This window comes from Toxorhynchites rutilus, chromosome 3, assembly GCF_029784135.1.
Source record: "Toxorhynchites rutilus septentrionalis strain SRP chromosome 3, ASM2978413v1, whole genome shotgun sequence".
In the NCBI taxonomy this organism is placed as follows: domain Eukaryota; kingdom Metazoa; phylum Arthropoda; class Insecta; order Diptera; family Culicidae; genus Toxorhynchites; species Toxorhynchites rutilus.
In genome coordinates this window covers 292,176,403-292,194,150 of record NC_073746.1, presented here as the reverse complement: position 1 = coordinate 292,194,150, position 17,748 = coordinate 292,176,403, and the positions used below count along the sequence as shown (strand labels likewise).

The following is a 17,748-nucleotide window of genomic DNA, read 5'->3' as shown; positions in this document are numbered from 1 at the left end:
TTGCTGTTCAATTTTTGGAACGCTTGGTACGATACGAATTAAGTAGCTAACGGGTGTAAAATAAAAAATGAGAATTTTTTCAATCACATATAAAAGAAAAAAAAAATTTTTTCATCAATTTCAGTATTTTTTATTAATAATATAATGTATTTTCTTCAAAAAAATGTCAGTGAATGTTTGAATAAGGGCCGTGGTCTGCTGTTCGACGCAACTTTGTCGCGATGCTCTCATAAGAACGTTGTACGGCACTTACTTCCATTTTCCGGATACAATTCCGGATTCTTGTAGTCAGTTGCTTCGTGTCCAATTGTTTTAATATACTAGGGCACTGAGGGAGCCAAAGAAATCCTCTATTGGGCGGCACTGGGGCAAGTTTGTTGGGTTACGATCTTTCGGCACGAACGGTATCTTTTTCTCCTCAAGATACGCCAGCGTCTTCTTGGCGTAAGGGAGAGACGCCTTGTCCGGTCAGAAGACGTACTTCCCATCCGCGTGATGCTCGTTCAGAAACGGCAGCAGGATTTTCTCGAGGTACTCTTCTCGATAGATTTGTTGGTTGATTGTCAGACCGCTCGGCTTAAACCAAGGCTTTGAAATGCCCCGGTCGGAAATGGCGATGTACAACATAACCTTTTTTTCAAACTTGTGCTTGAACTTGTATTTCACTTCAGGCGGTGTGGATGACTTGTCGCTGGAGTAGTAATTATCATTTCCTGGAATATGCGTTTTGGACAGCGAAAAATAGCTTTCGTCGTCCAGAACGAAAGACGTCCCGCGGTATTTTTGGTCATCCACCGACACTGTGATTTAACCGTCTCAATCTGCTCCTCCGTGTACTCCGTCGACCTCGTCTTCTTTCTGCAGACGATTCCTTCCATCTTGAGGGTCCGATGGATCAATACGTGGGAGCAGCCATATTTTCGACCGGCGTCACGCAGGCTGGTTGCGTCCTTGTTGTCAAACAGCTTCTTTAACTATGTCTTCCTCTGCTTCGTCATTATCGTCACCGGACGACCACTTCCGACCTTCCGCTCTACGTTCAGGGAACCCAGGATACGATATACCGTACTGACAGGTACATTTTCTTCCTTAAAATGTGCCACCCTGAATTTTTTTCCTTGCTGGAAATGCGTTTCGTAGAACCGTACAATGCGTTCGCGGAGCACGTGCTGTTTCGATTCCATCTTTGCTTTGACTAAATTCAAACTAGCAAAACCAAACACGCCTACTGTTTCTAGGGAACCCAAAGAGCAATTTTCTTGGAGAAAGAAAATTTTACGCTCTTTATTTGAGTTACTGAAAGGTATTGATAAAATTCTCATTTTTTATTTAACACCCGTTATGTGATCCTCGGTTTCTTTTATATCCTTAGCTGCGATGAACAGGACAGTATCATCCGCGAACAAATTAATATCACAATATCGTAAAACCCGTCGCAGATCATTTATATATAAAATAAACAAAATGGGCCCTAAGACACCTCCCTGGCGCACACCGAGTGAGTTGCCGATGGGATCGGAAATAGAATCATTAAAACGAGTCTTTTGAGTTCTGTCGCACAAATAGCTTTCGAACCATTTGTATGACATTCCTACAATTCCATTGCGCTCCAATGTTTGTAACAATAAGGGCCTAGAAATTGTTTCAAAAGCGCGTTTAAGATCCAGAAATACCGCAAATATAGTCTCCTCCGCCTTGATATTCTCTTTCCATTTTGCTAACACAATATTCAGAGCAGTTTCACAAGAGTGTCCCTCTCGATATCACGACTGTTCTGGTATTAGCAAATTGTTGTTATCTACAAAATGCATCAGCTGGACTTTCACAACAAGTTCTAGTATTTTTTCTAATGTGTGCAACATGTTAATAGGGCGGTACTCTTCGGCTTTATCCGTCCCATTAACTTTGGGGATCGGAATCACAAGGGATCCCTTCCAAACCGTTGGCACGTGCCCAGTTCGTAAAGATTCATTAATTAGGTCCAGTAGATCGTGTCCAATGACATGAAAGCAATCTTGTATCACTTTTGCGTTGACATTATCGATACCAGCCGATTTTTGCAATGAAAAACAAATATCTCTTAACTCAGCAAAAGTGATGGGTGAAAAACAATCTAGTCTAAAATTGATATTAATCGGCTGTATTATTTCGTCAGGTTCGCTGACCAAGTCAACACTTTGGTTGATCAACATAACACTATTAACGAAATAACTGTTGAATTTATCGGCAATAGTTTGGTCTGACTGTTCTTCTGACCCTTCTGACTATGGATCGCGGTGTACTATTTTTAGAATTTAATAACTTTTTCAATAATTTCCATAGTTTTTTGCTATTATTTTGATGCCCATCGATTTTCCTCTGTATATATTCACTTCTAGTCCTTTTAAAGACCTGTGAGTATATATTCCGCGCGAAAGTGTATCTATTCTAATCATTTCCTAAATTAGTCCTTATAAACTTTCTGTACTTTTTATCTCTATTGCGTTTGAGACGCAGCAGATCAAAAGAGTACCAGCTGTTCGAATTGTTCAATTCAATATATTTTTCAACGACTAATGTATTTGTACACTCTCTTAGAATATCGGTCAGAACAGCTGCTTTATCATTCAGATGTCTCATCATTGCTTCAAAATCCAGGCTTGTCGAAACAAGCTGAGACATGGCTTCTTTGGAATATCTATTCCAGTTTTTAATTTTTATTCTATTTCCATCACGGTCATCCTGTCCATTCTCAATGTAAACAAAAATTGTCTCATGATCAGTTATTTTGAATTTGGCCTCTGTAAAAGAATGGACAGTAGCAAAATTTGAATACACGTGATCTATGAGAGTTCTACTATATTTAGATATTCTAGTGGCTTCGTTATCAGATTGTTTCAAGGTAAAGTAATGTGATAATTGTTTCAATTAATTCGAACTTCGGGCATTAAGCCAGTCAATGGTCAAATCTCCAGCAATTATATTTAACTTACTGCAATCAACAATGCTTTCCCACCAGTTTTCCAAAATATCTAGAAAACGCTGGTCACTAGAACTGGGGAATGATATATAATTTCATAATTTCCCATCTGCATGCCTCTTTCAACTGAAATAGCCAAGAACCAGTTATTTTCAACAGCTTCGTTTAAAAGAATGTTGAATTTGACTGATTCTTTTGCATAAGTTGCAACACCTCCAGTGTATTTGGAGTGCGACAAGCAAAAAGCAACTTTATAGCCCGGAATTTTCTACTGATCATATGATTCTTCATCGATTATGTGAGTTTCAGAAAGAAAAACCATCTGAGGACGCATGCTTTCTACATGCTTTCTTACGCATTTCTGCGTAATTTGTAGAAAACCCAGCTATATTCAGATAAATTAATGCTAACTTATTCACACATATATTTTTTTTGAATTGCTATTTGGTTTGAAAAATGACGCTTTTTTTTCTTCTTCAGCAGTCTCCGATAGACAGGACACTGGGTGCTATCAGTTGGATGATTTTCATCCAAATTCAACTTCTGTTCATTATTCACTTTGAAACAATTTATGCATTTCAATTTAGTTGATGAGCACTCAGATGTTTAATGTTTCTCATTAAACTTTGAACATGTTTGTTCTTTCTTGCAATCTGTGCTCTTATGCCCAAATTCTTCACATTTAAAACAGCGCAAAATACTAAAGGCCTCAACCACGCTACATTTATCCCACCCGACAATTACTTTACTAGCAGTCATCAGGTTTCTGTAAGTATCATGGTCAACTTCAATTATTGTGTTGTATTTATTATACTTCAAGCGTGGATTTTCATATTCAACAACGACCTTGACATCCTTGATCGAAATGTTTTCATTTTGACTCTTTATGTAGTCAATGAAAACATCAGAGGAATATCGATCACTCATCCCAATAATTTTCAATTTTGGTTTTATAGGCTTTGGAATAAAAGTACTAAACCCTTTTCCAAGATTGCTTTCAATTCCACTTTTCACTTGCTCAATATTATCCCCTGCTGCACACTCAACAATGATCGAGCCATCTTTACCGTTCCTGAAATTCTCTATTTTGTGTATTTTAGGATCTAATTTAGTCTTCAACATTTTTCTTGTATCATCATTTTTCTTGTCAGACTCTATTGGCTGTACCACAATGACTGGACGAGCCTTACGAGCCACGACATTCGCGAAACTTTCAATATTATTATTATTACTTCTAAACATTTTTTCTTTCAAATCATTATTTTTATTCGTTAACATAATTTTCTTGCTCGGAGTGTCCAAATTAGCACTAATTGAGCGATTTTTTTTGCTCGGTGAAACTTTCTCGAACACCAGAGAGCGAAAGTGAGATCTTTTCCATCTCCCTTTGCAATCCACCAACGTCTAAAGCATCACCTCGCACGTCACATTTCTGGTCCGACAAACATTCATCACAAATAAACTGAATGTTCAGATTCTCTGTTGTCAGTTTCGCTGTTGCTTTTGTAAGCGAAGTACAGCGCCGATGAAATCGAACACCGCATTTACCTACACAAACAACAGGATCATCACTGATCATTACTTTGCCGTCGCACGCCTTGCACTCGTTCATCTCGAGAGTGCCCCGCGCGGCAGCAATGGCAAAAGCAGAGACAACAAAAAAACAAAACAACGATACACAACACAGCACAGCCGTGATTATAATTTGATTTAAAAACGCACAATAATTATCAGCATGCACTCAATAGGTACTTATCTTGATAATCACCCTTATTCTCATTTACGGCCGTATCCGTATATTCATTCGTCGGATGCGATACGTCGTCATAGAAAAAGCTATCCTCATTTACGGCCGTATTTCTGTGTACTAGATTTACTTGAGCAAACTGCTTTATCGACATCGATGACAGAATTTTTTTTTATTTTTACACTTGTTTTCGATTAGGAGCATTGTGTACAGTCTTTATCGGAGGAAGAAACAGAAAAAAACCGAAGTTCCCGATTTCCTACAGACATTTTGTTGTGCGAATGTCGATTATAGGCAAATTTATCGTGTTACTCCAATGACAGCACGATTGATCTAATGTGATAACAAATCGATAGTATGTGAATGGAATCCGCCGGATGATAAGCGCATGGGCGTAGTCGCGTGAAATCCATGCCAGTTTGTGTGCAACTGCCTACGACATTACATTGCAATTAAAGCAGACAAGTTGGTGCAAAAGAGGTATGAAACGGCTAATTGAACATGTTCACAATAATAATGTTCTTTTCCCTCAGCACTATCACACTCACCCATGAATGAAAGCTCCAGCCGTTCGAAACTGGTTGCAGTAGGTTTTTGGACCGATATCTATGTTTGCTTCGTCATGGAGAAAAATACCAACAGAGTAATAGACCAAAGAAAGTTACGCTTGGAATCCAGCTGACTTCTGAAAATTTTCCGGTCACTTTCGACAACAAACGTGTTCGCCTGTTCTGATTGCCTAACCGATAATTACAGTTCTAACAACAAGTTGGTTTTCTCGAATGTCAACGTGAAAAAAGTAAATCATATGTGCTCACTAAATGCCGATCAGGCTCTTGCAATCAAAAATTCTGTTATTTTTGGTATAATTGATGAGGTTCAAAAGTTGCGCATTCGAACGGTACCAATGGGTGAGTCGGTACGTCGTTTCGGTGTTATAACGGTGCGAATGGATCTTCAGGACTCGAGTGGACTGACTCCTTCGAGTTAGAGCGCGCCAACTCTGACGACAAATGTAACTTCCTCAAACAACATGGGTCTGCTTAATCCAGGAGCCAGCAATGCCAAGTTCGGCTAAGAAGCTGAAATTCAAGTCTACATATCAACGAGCAGAATACGTTCGAGGTGCTACATGCACCTCAATTCATGCAAACGGAGTAGACTATGTCACTGATTTCGGTGTAGTTGTGTAACGATTCGAATACTTTTACATTGTCGGCACAGCATTGGTCAATCCAGAGCAACTAGAACCCAAAGTAAAAAGGATTATCATCTATCACTAGCGAGAAGTTAGCGAGAAGGACATCAAGGGTGCGTGCTATTCCCTCGATGAGTTCAACGGCCGAGTATTGGCTAGCCTCAATTAAAAAGTACGATTGCATGAATGGACTGATGATCAGGATTTGCGACTTGAATGTAGCCATTTCAATAATGTGTTGGCATTATATTGTAAAATTTGGGGTAAGCTAGATTAATGCAATCACTTGTCTTCCTCAGAGTAACGTTCTTTCTGATTGATTTGATTTGATGCGATCTATCACGCTGCTGCATTGGCTATCCAACGGAAAGTTGTTTTGAGGAGACCGCTCGCGACTATAATCCAAATTGAATGACAGCAGTAAAAATATTAGATGACGGTGCCTTCCTCGGGGCGGATAACAGCAACAATGTATTTGTTTGCCTAAAAGATGGGTAAATAGGATTTCCGTAGCTCGGTTTATCATATGAACAATTTTTGTATTTATTTGAAGGGGCGCAACAACGGATGACGAACGACAGCAAATACCAGAGGTAGCTTAATCCCATCTCAGTGATATGATGAATATATTCCGCCACGGTTCGCTCGTGATGCACAACATCGGTGAGCGAACGACGCCGACAACGGGCTGTGTGCTATTTGGCATAATCAGCGGTGCAATTGATCTGGTCACACGAATACCACCTGATTATGAACTATGAATTTCTTCGAAAGTTACAAGAAAGTTTGACTGACATAAACAAATCTGTTGGCAGAATTGATTATTCGTATTAGCTTAGTTTACACACCGAAATGAGAACGGAACGTTGCGAGGGATTTATTGATGGAGACCTTGTAGTAAGTTTTCTGGATTTAATTCGGGAATAAATGTACGATGCATTAGGGTTGTGGATCGACGTGGATGGAGCTAAGGAGGAAGCGGTCGTAGAAACGAGAAATTAAACACTTTTCTAAAAATGTTTATTAATGAATCAACTCATTAATCATGTTGTATATTTCCTAGCGTTCGCATCTTTTTATCGGACTTGCCATTATCGACCCTGCGAATGAATGAATAGGTTAGTTGACTCTTCCGAATGCGATCATATTACTCATTCTTATTCGACAGTTTCTTTCGCTCGAGCTGATCCTGCAGTGTGATGCCTTTCTTGAGCTCCGCCTCAAGCGAATCTATTATGACACCACCACCGTGGCTTTCATCACTGAGCAGACCTGAAAGACCATTTCCATCTGCAGATGACAACAGAGGAACCACATTAGAATGACCAGCTGTACCTGTTGCTGCTGTTGGTGCAACTGAAGCTGGTGGTGGTTTCCCACTGAAGCCTGTGTGCATTGGAATGGGCGACCATTTGGGCGAATAGGTGCCGCCATTATCGTTCGGATCTTCCTAGGATCAAGCATACCATCGAAAAATCGACGTGAGCAAATCTGTTCCGGGTGCCATCCAACTCCTGGAGAAATTTTCCGACGAATATGCCGACCTCCGTAGGGTAGCGTGCCCATCGAGACCACTTTTCGATTTCTCCTCGAGACCTCGAACGCGAAGCTAGGGATAAAAGTTTCATATGAGAATAGTTGAGCCAGTTTTTAGGCAATATACGAGATGCAAACGCTTGCTGGTGGTGAGGGTAAACAACGGCTTTTTCCGAAAAATATTTACCAATTGCAGTCTCAAAAAATAACAAAGCGAAAAGAATGAACATTCGTTCCTATAATTTATAAACAATCGTCTCATACTAATATACTTGATGGGAAAACCTATCGACAAATCAATCGATGCAATTTTGCAAAATATAAATCTGACAGTGAGAATTTGTATCTAAAATTCCGCTTGCATAAAAAATATGACAATGATGAAACGAAGCACGTTATTATGAAAGGTAAGAAAAGAAAAAGAATATCCACAAACATATAAAAATGTGATCATATAAATAGCGGCAATATATAGTACAAAACAACATTAAATATGAATGTTGCAAGAGATAACCTATTCTGCACTGGTAAATGCATTGTAAGAATCCGGTTCTCTCGTAACATGTAATAATTGATCTGTGAAATTCGATGCTTCCTAAGATGTTCTAGCGCTCATGGGACCACCACATTTCTGTTGACAAAATTTGTGCGTGACGGAAGGTAGTTGCCCCTGTAGTCGGCTTTGCCGAGAAATGTGTAGAAATATATCACCGGCCGGTTAGCAGTTTGACTAAGAACCAAAAGACTTCGCTGCATGTTTGTATGAATTGCTGCACAGCTGCATTTGGTTCACCGTTGTTAATCACAGCGGCAGCAATTCGACTGTTCTGATCACAAAGCGTCTTGCGTTGATCCTGCAGTTTTTTAAGGAGTAAAGCGTTCTGCATTATGAATTGGGTATGGAACTGAAGCTTACGTTGGGATGGATAGTGCGGCTGTTGGGTTGATCGTTGCTGTTGTTGCATTTGTGGTGGATCAGTTGCATTCTCAACGTTGTTTTTCATCAGCATTCGGCACAAAATACCGGTCTGTTGGTTTTTCCTGAGAATTTGCATTTAACATTGTAAACGTAAACACCGCCTGACTGTCAACGATGTCGATAAAGTAGTACACCAATAACTTGATCTAGTACGACTGTAAATTGAAAATACGACGAATGACTCGTACGAAAACAAGGATGGGATTTGCGTACGTATCCTATTCGTTCGAAAACTATGATAAGGGTGAATATTTTAAATTCGCCGTCGGTGGAACAAATTTGTTTCAATTCCAGCCGACTATTTCCCACAAAAAAAAACCTTACATTCAGCACTATTGTCCCACCATTTTTGTAGACCTTGGACACGAAGATTCGCCAGCGATGAATGTATACCACTTCCTACAGGTATAAGATCACACTTTGACATGATTATTGAGCTCGAGACGATGCAGCGAGCTGGGCAGCCATCATTCACAAAACGCCGACATTATTGTTAAGCTCGTGTGCGTGTTCTGCCGTTGCGTTGTCTCCAACGATAGAAAAAATCGGTGTATTAAATACGATTAAATTTACTTGAAAACGGGTGGAAAGTTTGACTAAAGCATTTTTAAATGTTATTTCAACCAAAAAAGTGATACCGTCGGTGTTTCTCCGTACCTTTTTCTGATTTCCATTACCTGAGATTACACGCACATATATTTTCACCAACCATCGAGACAGTTGCGTTCGACTTTTTGCGACCGTTCGCAATTCTGCGGATACAGAACTTCATTTTCTGAACAGTTTTCGTAGCGAGTTAAAACATTGCAATGGAAGTGGACGAAAGTCCAGAAGTGACTGCTGGTGCTAACAGCAGTGCCCCATCCGAACAGGAAACTATTCCGAAAGGAGAGAATGCAGGAACCCTGCGGTCGATTCTATCTGACGAGGAGCTAGGTTCGATTCCAGCTGAGACGACAAAGAAGATTGAAGCCCATTACGAGCACAAGTTGGAGGAGTTTTTGACAGCGAAGGCTCTTTGCGAAACGGCGAAAACGAATGTTGGTAAGCATATTGCGAGCAGTGCCCACTAAATTTGGTGCAGTTTTTGGGTTATTTCGGAAGTTTGCTTGTCAGCAAAAAGACAGCCATTGTTGAAGCGAGAGGAAGGGAGTGAATGAGTAGGAATCTTTTTGGCTACAGTTAGGAATTCATTTGATTGTCAGCGATGAACTTAGACCACTGGTGTTAGTTTCAAGTTTGGTCGAACGATGTCAGCACTGTCGATTGTTTTCATGAGAATTTGCCGGGGCGCGTATTTTTGTTTTTGTTTTGATTCCACACATTTCAAGTTCGACCGGTCTGCAGATGAATTGTGTGTGTCTCGTGGTCAAGGGTGAATTATCTAAACACTTTTGTTTCCTCCGCAGAGCAACTCCAGATCGATTACGAGAAGCAAATCGAGCAACTTACGCTAAAGTACCAGGATGAATCGTCCAAGTTTCACTTCTCCCAGCAGAGTATCAAGGAGCTTCGCCTGGAACTGGAGGATGCTAAACAAGAGCTTACTCAAGCGAGAGAGCGAGTTAAACAGAATGAGGGAGACACGGCCCGTTTCCGCCGAGAACGTAACGAAGCTGTGAACGAGCGCGATACGCTGCTTAATGCTGTTGAGCGTAAGACCTTAGAGATTGAACGACTGCAGGCCGATGTTATTGCACTGGAGCAGAAGCTGAAAAGCGCCAACGTTAACAAGTGCGAAGCGATGGCCAAGCTGGAGGAGATTCAGAGCAAGGAATTTTCGCTGGATTTCAAAGAAAAACGCATGGATAAGGAGCTGTCCTTGCGCGACAATCAGATTCAACGATTGACCGAAGATTTGAATCGTACCGTGCAGGAGCTGCAGAATGTTCGCCGCGATCAGAATTTTAAATCTCTGACCACGGAGACAAAGTTGGCCGAAAAGACTGAAGAGCTCAAGATTGCTACAGCTCAGATCGCTCACTTGAACGAACAAAACCAAGAGCTGAGCGCTAAGGCGGAGGATCTAGCTGCCAAGATGCTTCAGCAGAGTGAAGAAACTCGGAAAATGATGGATCACTACCGTAAAGAGTTGCAGTCGCAGACCAAGCTCTGTGAATTGTACCAGGATGACAGTGAGGACAATAAGAAGCAGACCGAGGAGTTGGGCAATGCCGTGACGGAGCTGAAAAAAATGCTGAACGAGGCGAGTGACGCTTACGGAAAACTCGAAACCCAGCAGAAATCTCTGGTGCTTAAGCATGAGAAGGAACTCGAGGCGAAGGATCAGACCATTCAACAGCTGAACGACGAGCTGAAGAATGCAAACGATCTGCTGAAGCTTGCTAGAGAGGAAAGCTTGGAACATGCGGTGGAAAAGTTAGCGCCGTCAGCAGCGGCCACCAGTCGCCTGATCAAATCCGGAATGACGCTGACAGAGCTGTACACGATGTACGTTAGAACAGCTGAGGATTTACAGGTAAGTGGGGCAAAAGGATTTTCCGATAACACCAGCAGTAATCAATCCGTTCCGTTCGTTTCAGGTCGAAAAGAAGGAAAACAGCAAATTGCAGCTGCAAATTAAAAACATCGTACAGGAGCTAGAAGAGCGAGCCCCTGAACTCACGCGTCAACAGAATGAGTACCAAAATCTGAAGGATGCCAACGAGGAAATGAGTTTGCAGTTGAATAAGCTGATCGAAGAAAACGCCGAAGTTCGTTCGGAATTGGGTTCTCTGCAGGACAAGGTTCGTTACTTGGACACTGAGAACAAAAAGTTCAAACTCGAGCGGGGTGATTTGAGTCGCCAGATTTGCCATCTGCTGCGTGAAATAGAACAGATGCGAGGAGGCTATGCTTCCGAGGCGGATCAATCAATTTCGTCGGATATGAGTGCTAACGAGGTGATCACGAAGAAGCTTGTGACGTTCAGCGATATCCAAGAGTTGCAGGAAAACAACGTAAAGCTTCTGCTGGTGGTGAGGGATTTCAGCGCTAAACTGGAAGAATTGGAAATTGCCCAAAACGCGATGAGTCAGGCTACGTTTGAAGCCAAGATAGCTTCGTATAACAAACGGCTGCAGGAGATGCAAGAGACGCAGGACTATCAGACGCAAATGATGCAACAATGTATTCAGCAGAGAGATCGGTACAAAAAAATGTACCACGATGCGATGCGAAGCTACAACGCAGCCGGCAATAAGGCTAATTTGACTGCCAGCCTCAATGGGTCTTTGTCGGGCGAAAATATAGACGTTGCTTTGGACGAAGAGACTCCAACTGTTTCCGTAACAGCGAGCGTAGTTTCCAGTGAGGCAGTGGCCGAGAAAGAAAAGAAGATTGCAGAGCTGGAGGCAAAGATTAAAGAAACTCAGCAACAGATTACAACCCTCAAGGAGGAGCATGATAATTATCGCCGGGAAAAACTCACCAACGATAAGATGATGAACGAACAGTTCGACGCAATGAGAACAGAAATTCGTGAACTATCTTCGAAGAACATCAAACTCGCAGCAACGGTGGAATACAACAACGAACAAATCAAGATCCAGCAAAAGAACGTCGCAACGTATAAAAAACAGATTTCCACGCTAGAGGAAAGGAACAAAAATTATGAAACAACTATCTCCAAACAGGAAGCTACGATCATGTATCTCAAGGACGAGACAATGAGCGCACAATCGAAACTCGCCCGTGCTGAAGTCCAGGTCGAGAATCTGAAGCACGAGTGCCGTATCTTGAAGGATGCTGAATCGCGGCTGCAAACCGAGCGGGAGATACTGAACCGTGAGCGACAAAATCAGAACCTTTTGCTGAACAATCTCGAGATGATCAAAGTCACAATGGAACGATCGGAAGCGGAGGGACGTATCCGATTGGAGACACGTTTGGATGAGACGTCCCGCGAATGCTCGGCGCTGAGGCGACGTCTACAAGAGGAACAGGATCGTTTCCGTGAGCTAACAACGCATCTCGAGCGTCAGATGCAAACCGCTAAACAGCGCATGGAAGAAGAGATTGCCATCGCTGAAACCGTGCAAGCGGAACTGAAAAACGCTCGCGATGAGCTGGAAATTAAATCGAGAAAAATTGATGACCTTAGCAGAAAGCTGCAGGACACTCTTTCCCCCAACGATGAGGACAACCCGGTCACCCAAGCCAACAAAAAGATTCGTCAACTTGAGCAGAAACTGAGCGAAGGTGATATCGAAGTTGAATCTCTCCGCAAGGAGTTGGCTACCGCTAAGGAACATGTCAAGCAGTACTGCAACATGGCGGAGTCTTCCGAGAAGCAGCTGAAGGAACTTACCGAGCTTCACGGTAGCTACAAAACGCAGAGTGAGACGGAACTGGGTACACTCAAGAAGAGCGAAGCCGATCTCAAAGCACAAGTGGAAGAGCTGAAGACGGAAAATTCACTCAAGAAAACTGGTGACCAACTGACCTCGTCGACCGACAGCGAGTCCGAGTTGCACAAAGCGCAGGTTGAGCTGAAGGAAGCGCTGGAGAAAATCAGCGAGAATAACAAAGATCTTCGGGAGCTGCGCGAGAAAAACAACTCACTGCTCGAGCAGCTGCAGGTGGCGGAGCAAAAATATGCGAATGAAATGGTGCAGCATTCGTCCGATATCCAACAGTTGACCAATTTGAAGGAGGAAATGCAGAAGACAAAAGCGCAATTCGATGAACTCAAGCTGGCCCGTGATCAGGCTGTTGAACGTTTCAACATCAGCGAGCAATGCTGGAAGAATCGTGAGGAAATGATGCGGAAGGAAACGGATCAGCTGGAGGAGCGGTTGGCGGATCTAAATTCGCAAAACGCCGCTCTGCACGACCAAATTCAGAGTCTCAGCACGAAGCTTTCCATTAGTGCGGTGAAGTGCTTGGAGCAAAAAGCGGCGGATGAATCGATGAATGACAGCAACATGGATGATTCCACCGTGCTGAACAATTCGATTTCGGAAGAGGAGAAACGTTCCGTCGAACAGTTGCTTCAAATCATCAAGTACCTGCGCAAGGAGAAAGATATCGCCGTGGCGAAGTTTGACATTCTACGATCCGAGAATGTACGCGTTCAGTCGGAGCTGATGATGTTCCAGAAGAAGCTGGAAGAGTCACAAGCCGAATTGACTTCGGAGAGAGAAAAGTCCGTCACGGGTGTTGTGACGACTACCAAACACGACGAGATTCTGCGAAAATTGGAAACATTCAATGCGATCACAGATAGCAATCGGGTGCTGCGAGAGGAGCGCGATGGTATGAACAAGAAGATAAAAGAATTATCCGAACGATTGTTGAAGGCAGAGGATGAGTTATTCCCGCTGCAGGAGAAGGTTCGTGAGTTGACGGTGAAGATCGAGTCCGCTACGAATGAGAGCTCCACGTTGCGCTTGGAAGCAACCAGATGGAGACAACGGGCGAATCTACTTGTCGAGCGTTCGAACAAAACTAGCCCGGAAGATTGGAAACGGTTGCAAACCGAGCGTGAGAATCTCGCCAAGATGCTAACGAACGAGAAGGAGCTGTTGAAAAAGGCCAACGATGAGCTAAACTCTATTAAAATTGAAAAGTGCAAGCTCGATATGGAGGTGTCAAATTTGACGAAACAACTGGGAAGCGCAACGGAGCAGAGTAAGAAATATGCCGAAGAATTGGATGTGTTGCGTCAGGCTGGTGCCAAGATGACCAATGAGATTGGCGAGGTAAAGGCTTCGCTATCGAAACGCGATGAAGATCTGAAGAAACTTACCGAAGAGATGCTCATCAAAGAGGAGCAGCTGACTGACGCCAAAAGCAAGGAACAGCAGATCAGAAAGATTGCGAAGCGATACAAGGATTCATACATCGAGCTCAAGAAGCAGGTCGACGAGGGTGATGTTGGCAAAGCTGCTGCAAGTGAAGCTGCCTCCGGTGAGCCGTCGGGTGAGGGTACCAGCGAACAGCAGGATAAGGCCGTGGAAAATAATTTGTCCGAGCTGAAAACCCAAATTACTTCCACACAGGAACAAAACGAGACTCTTCGGAAGGAAAATGAATTGCTCAAAAGCAAGCTTGAGAAAGCGGAACGCAACCAGGATATTTTGAAGGATGTTAAGCACAGAATTCTCAGCCTCACTGAGATGAAAAACAATGTGACACGAGAACTGACCAACGCGAAGGCGCACATACAATCTCTGGAACAGGTGCGGGATGAAAACGAACTGTTGAAATCACAATACGAGGTGCGCATCTCTAGAATCAGCAAAGAAAACGCCGACCAGGATAAGGAGAAGGCCGATGCAATCACTCGACTGACACGTGAGAACGAGCAGCTAAATATTCGACTGAATCAGTTGACTCGACAGTTGGGTTTACAGCAGGCATCAAAACCTACTACCAGTGCTTCAGGTACTTGTGAGAAAGCATCCACCGAAAGTCCACGCACGGCCAATGTGAAGCCCATTCCGGGCCCAAGTGCACAGCAATCGGCAACGGTGACACCTCGTCGGGGAAGTGAGACTCCTCTCGCGAGTATCCGTCCAATGTCGGTTCAGACCAGCAGTCGCACCGCAGCGGTTCTCCCCACAAGCCAAACTTCGAATAACGTCGCGATCGTGCAGGGGTCAACCTCGTCTTCCTCCTCCACCACGGGTACTGGTAGCAGCAGCAGTGTAACGGCATTGGTTCCTCCCCAGCAACAGGTGCACACCACCGGTAGCAACAACAATTCCAACGAATCAATGTCCTCATCCCCGACAAGCTCTCACACCGATTACATGCCCGCAACCAGTTCTGCCAACGTTGCAGTCGCCGCTGTCCCTCCGATGGGTACGGCGTCTACTTCCTCCACTGCCGAGAGCAGCTCGCAGCAGGAAAATGAAAGCATTCCAGTTCAACAACCCAACGAACCGGGTCCATCCCAGCTTCATGTTTCGGCAGGTCAACCCTCGCAGGCGGTAGCTCTCGTTTCGCCACATATTGAGGGTACTTCGCAGAATAGCAGCGTTGCCCAGTCGGCTCAATCTTCGCCACAACTGCAGCAACCACCGCAAGAGCAACAGAACCCGGCGCCCAGCACCAGTGGAACCTCGTCCAATGTGAGTATCTTATCACGATTGTTAACCCTGAATATTGAGAGTTAAACATTGATGTTATTTTACGATTTGATTCAGGCTCAACAGATTGCCCTCAGCAGTCATCATCAGGCTTCGACCTCGAGCAACACGGTCACCACGACACAGGCTGCCGCCGGACACAAGCGCCCGCGGGACGTCGAGGGGGACAGTTCGACGGACAACGTAGAACAACAAGGCGATAAGTCCGTCCCGGTAAACAAGCGGACGCGGATGCAGGGTGGAGAAACGTTTCAGGTATGAAATGTTTGCATCTTGTTGTATTTTTTGTGTTTATTTCGATGTTTTTTGGTTAGGAGATGATTTCATGTTGATTATCTTGCGTGTATCATGTGAATTATTTTGTTCTATAAAAAGTTATCCCCAAATTTCGGTCTTGATCAATATTTTTCTACAATGTCCGAAGAGTAGTTGTTGATGGTGGGAAATTTTGTTACTTGCCGATCAAGTGATTCTATTTTCGGTACATTAAGGAGTGAATTGAAATTAGTGGAGAATACTGGTAGAGATAGAGTAAATAATTCGGAATTCAACTTCTAGTCGACATGAGTGAGAGACATGAATACCAATATAACGCCACAAAAAAAGGATAATCGAATATACGTAAACCACGGAAATTCAAAAGTAGTTTTTTTTCTTTTAACAAATCTCGTATAATCATTTGGCAGAGGCGACGCGTGACCAAGTGAGCTACCTGTTCGATCATCAATGGTATGTGTGTGTGTGTGTTCTATTGTTTCCATCGGCTTCGTTTAGCAGAGAACTTTGAGCCTCAAATATTTTTACGCAAGGTGCGCATTAGTAGTAGTGATCGCTTCATACATAGCTGATTGCGTTTGCCTGTCGCACTTGAAAATGCGGAAAATTGGTCGAATGACGGCGGGTTCAGACGAAAGGATTGAACACTGTAGACATTACTGCTTATCAGATCACATTCTTCACGGTGGACAATGTTCCCCCAAATAGAGAAGAAACTAAGGATTTTCGGGATCATATGGATATTACAAATAAATTACCTTCGATAATTCATCTACAAATGTGAAAAAGAATATTTTTTTTGAGATTGTTCTATGAACAGTTTAAACAGGTGGACGAGACGCCACATTATACAATGATTTAAGAGATGAGATTTTACAGAACATGGAATTGTTGTATTAACAGTTTCACCGATTACACCACACCCAGAAAACGCACAACATTGGGCTTGATCACGAACATCAAAGCCACGTACGCTTTCACGTCACTTACACTTCACTTATTCCTCTTGTGTCTATCATCATTGTCACGGACAGTTGCGTGTAAAAATAAACTCCGTGAAGTGAAAGTGTTCATTCTCGTTTATAAGAGACGTTTATGTTGGTTGCATAATGTCGGGTGTTTGAACGTTGTGTCGGTTGCATAATTTCGGACGTTTGAACGTAATGTAGGTAAAATTAATACAGCGTATTAGATAATATTCCATTTAATTAATCGTATATTTTAGAATGACAAGTTTGCGATTATACCTCGATGATAATTTTGCTGATTGAATTCTGAATTCTGGCTCAAAGATGAGGAGGAATACTTGGTTCATGGGAATAATGTAGTTGTTGAACATATGTGAATGTAATTTTACGCTACAGATAAAACATGGCTATTATGTTTAATAATCGAAATCTCGCATATTCTTGTACTTAGCTCTGTCTTACTCATTTGAATAGTGAAAATTTTTTTTGGAATTATTTTTTATAAACCGTTTCTAAAATTTTGATGAATAATCATATCTTCTATATCTCAGAACAAACCCGAATTTATCCACCTTACGATCAATATAATCGGAGCTACTCCCATATGGGATTTTGAAGTTAATCCTCTTATCCTTCCCGTTCTCGTGTAATTTGATATACGGGACATGAGGTTTGATTTAATTATTTACACAGAAACTGGTCAGCAGCGTCGGTAAGAAGCATAATCCTCATAGAAAACATCTGATGGGTTTCAAGGAATTTGACAAAAGCGGAAAGTGAGTCAGGTTTTTTTTCAGACGGATATCAAAATTATGGAAAAAGAACTAGAGAAGAATTTAAAAACAGTACCTTGTGAATGCTTTGCAATGATAGACTCATTTTTTCCTTGTTTGAAACTTATTATCACATTTTTAATATTCTTCCATTCAAAGTATGTCTTCAAAACAATACCTTTCAAAATATCTATAACGTAGAAAGTTATAACTTTCGT

At 42.5% G+C, this 17,748-nt stretch overlaps 1 protein-coding gene and 1 pseudogene across 2 annotated transcripts in view; both read left to right on the top strand.

The window, feature by feature from the left end:
- Nucleotides 1-1,464: 1,464 nt before the first annotated feature.
- LOC129774307 (DNA damage-binding protein 1-like) lies at nucleotides 1,465-6,831 on the top strand (annotated as a pseudogene).
- Nucleotides 6,832-8,865: 2,034 nt separating this feature from the next.
- Nucleotides 8,866-17,748, top strand: part of LOC129774651 (nucleoprotein TPR) — a 30,348-nt gene continuing 21,465 nt past the window's right edge. Inside the window, exons 1-4 of one of the 2 annotated variants that reach the window (XM_055778469.1) lie at nucleotides 8,866-9,463; nucleotides 9,829-10,898; nucleotides 10,963-15,495; nucleotides 15,571-15,768. In XM_055778469.1, the coding sequence (XP_055634444.1) occupies nucleotides 9,229-9,463; nucleotides 9,829-10,898; nucleotides 10,963-15,495; nucleotides 15,571-15,768 (6,036 nt within the window). In that variant the 5' untranslated portion in view covers nucleotides 8,866-9,228. The remainder of the gene's footprint in view (nucleotides 9,464-9,828; nucleotides 10,899-10,962; nucleotides 15,496-15,570; nucleotides 15,769-17,748) is intronic. The other variant, XM_055778470.1, reaches the window with a different exon arrangement.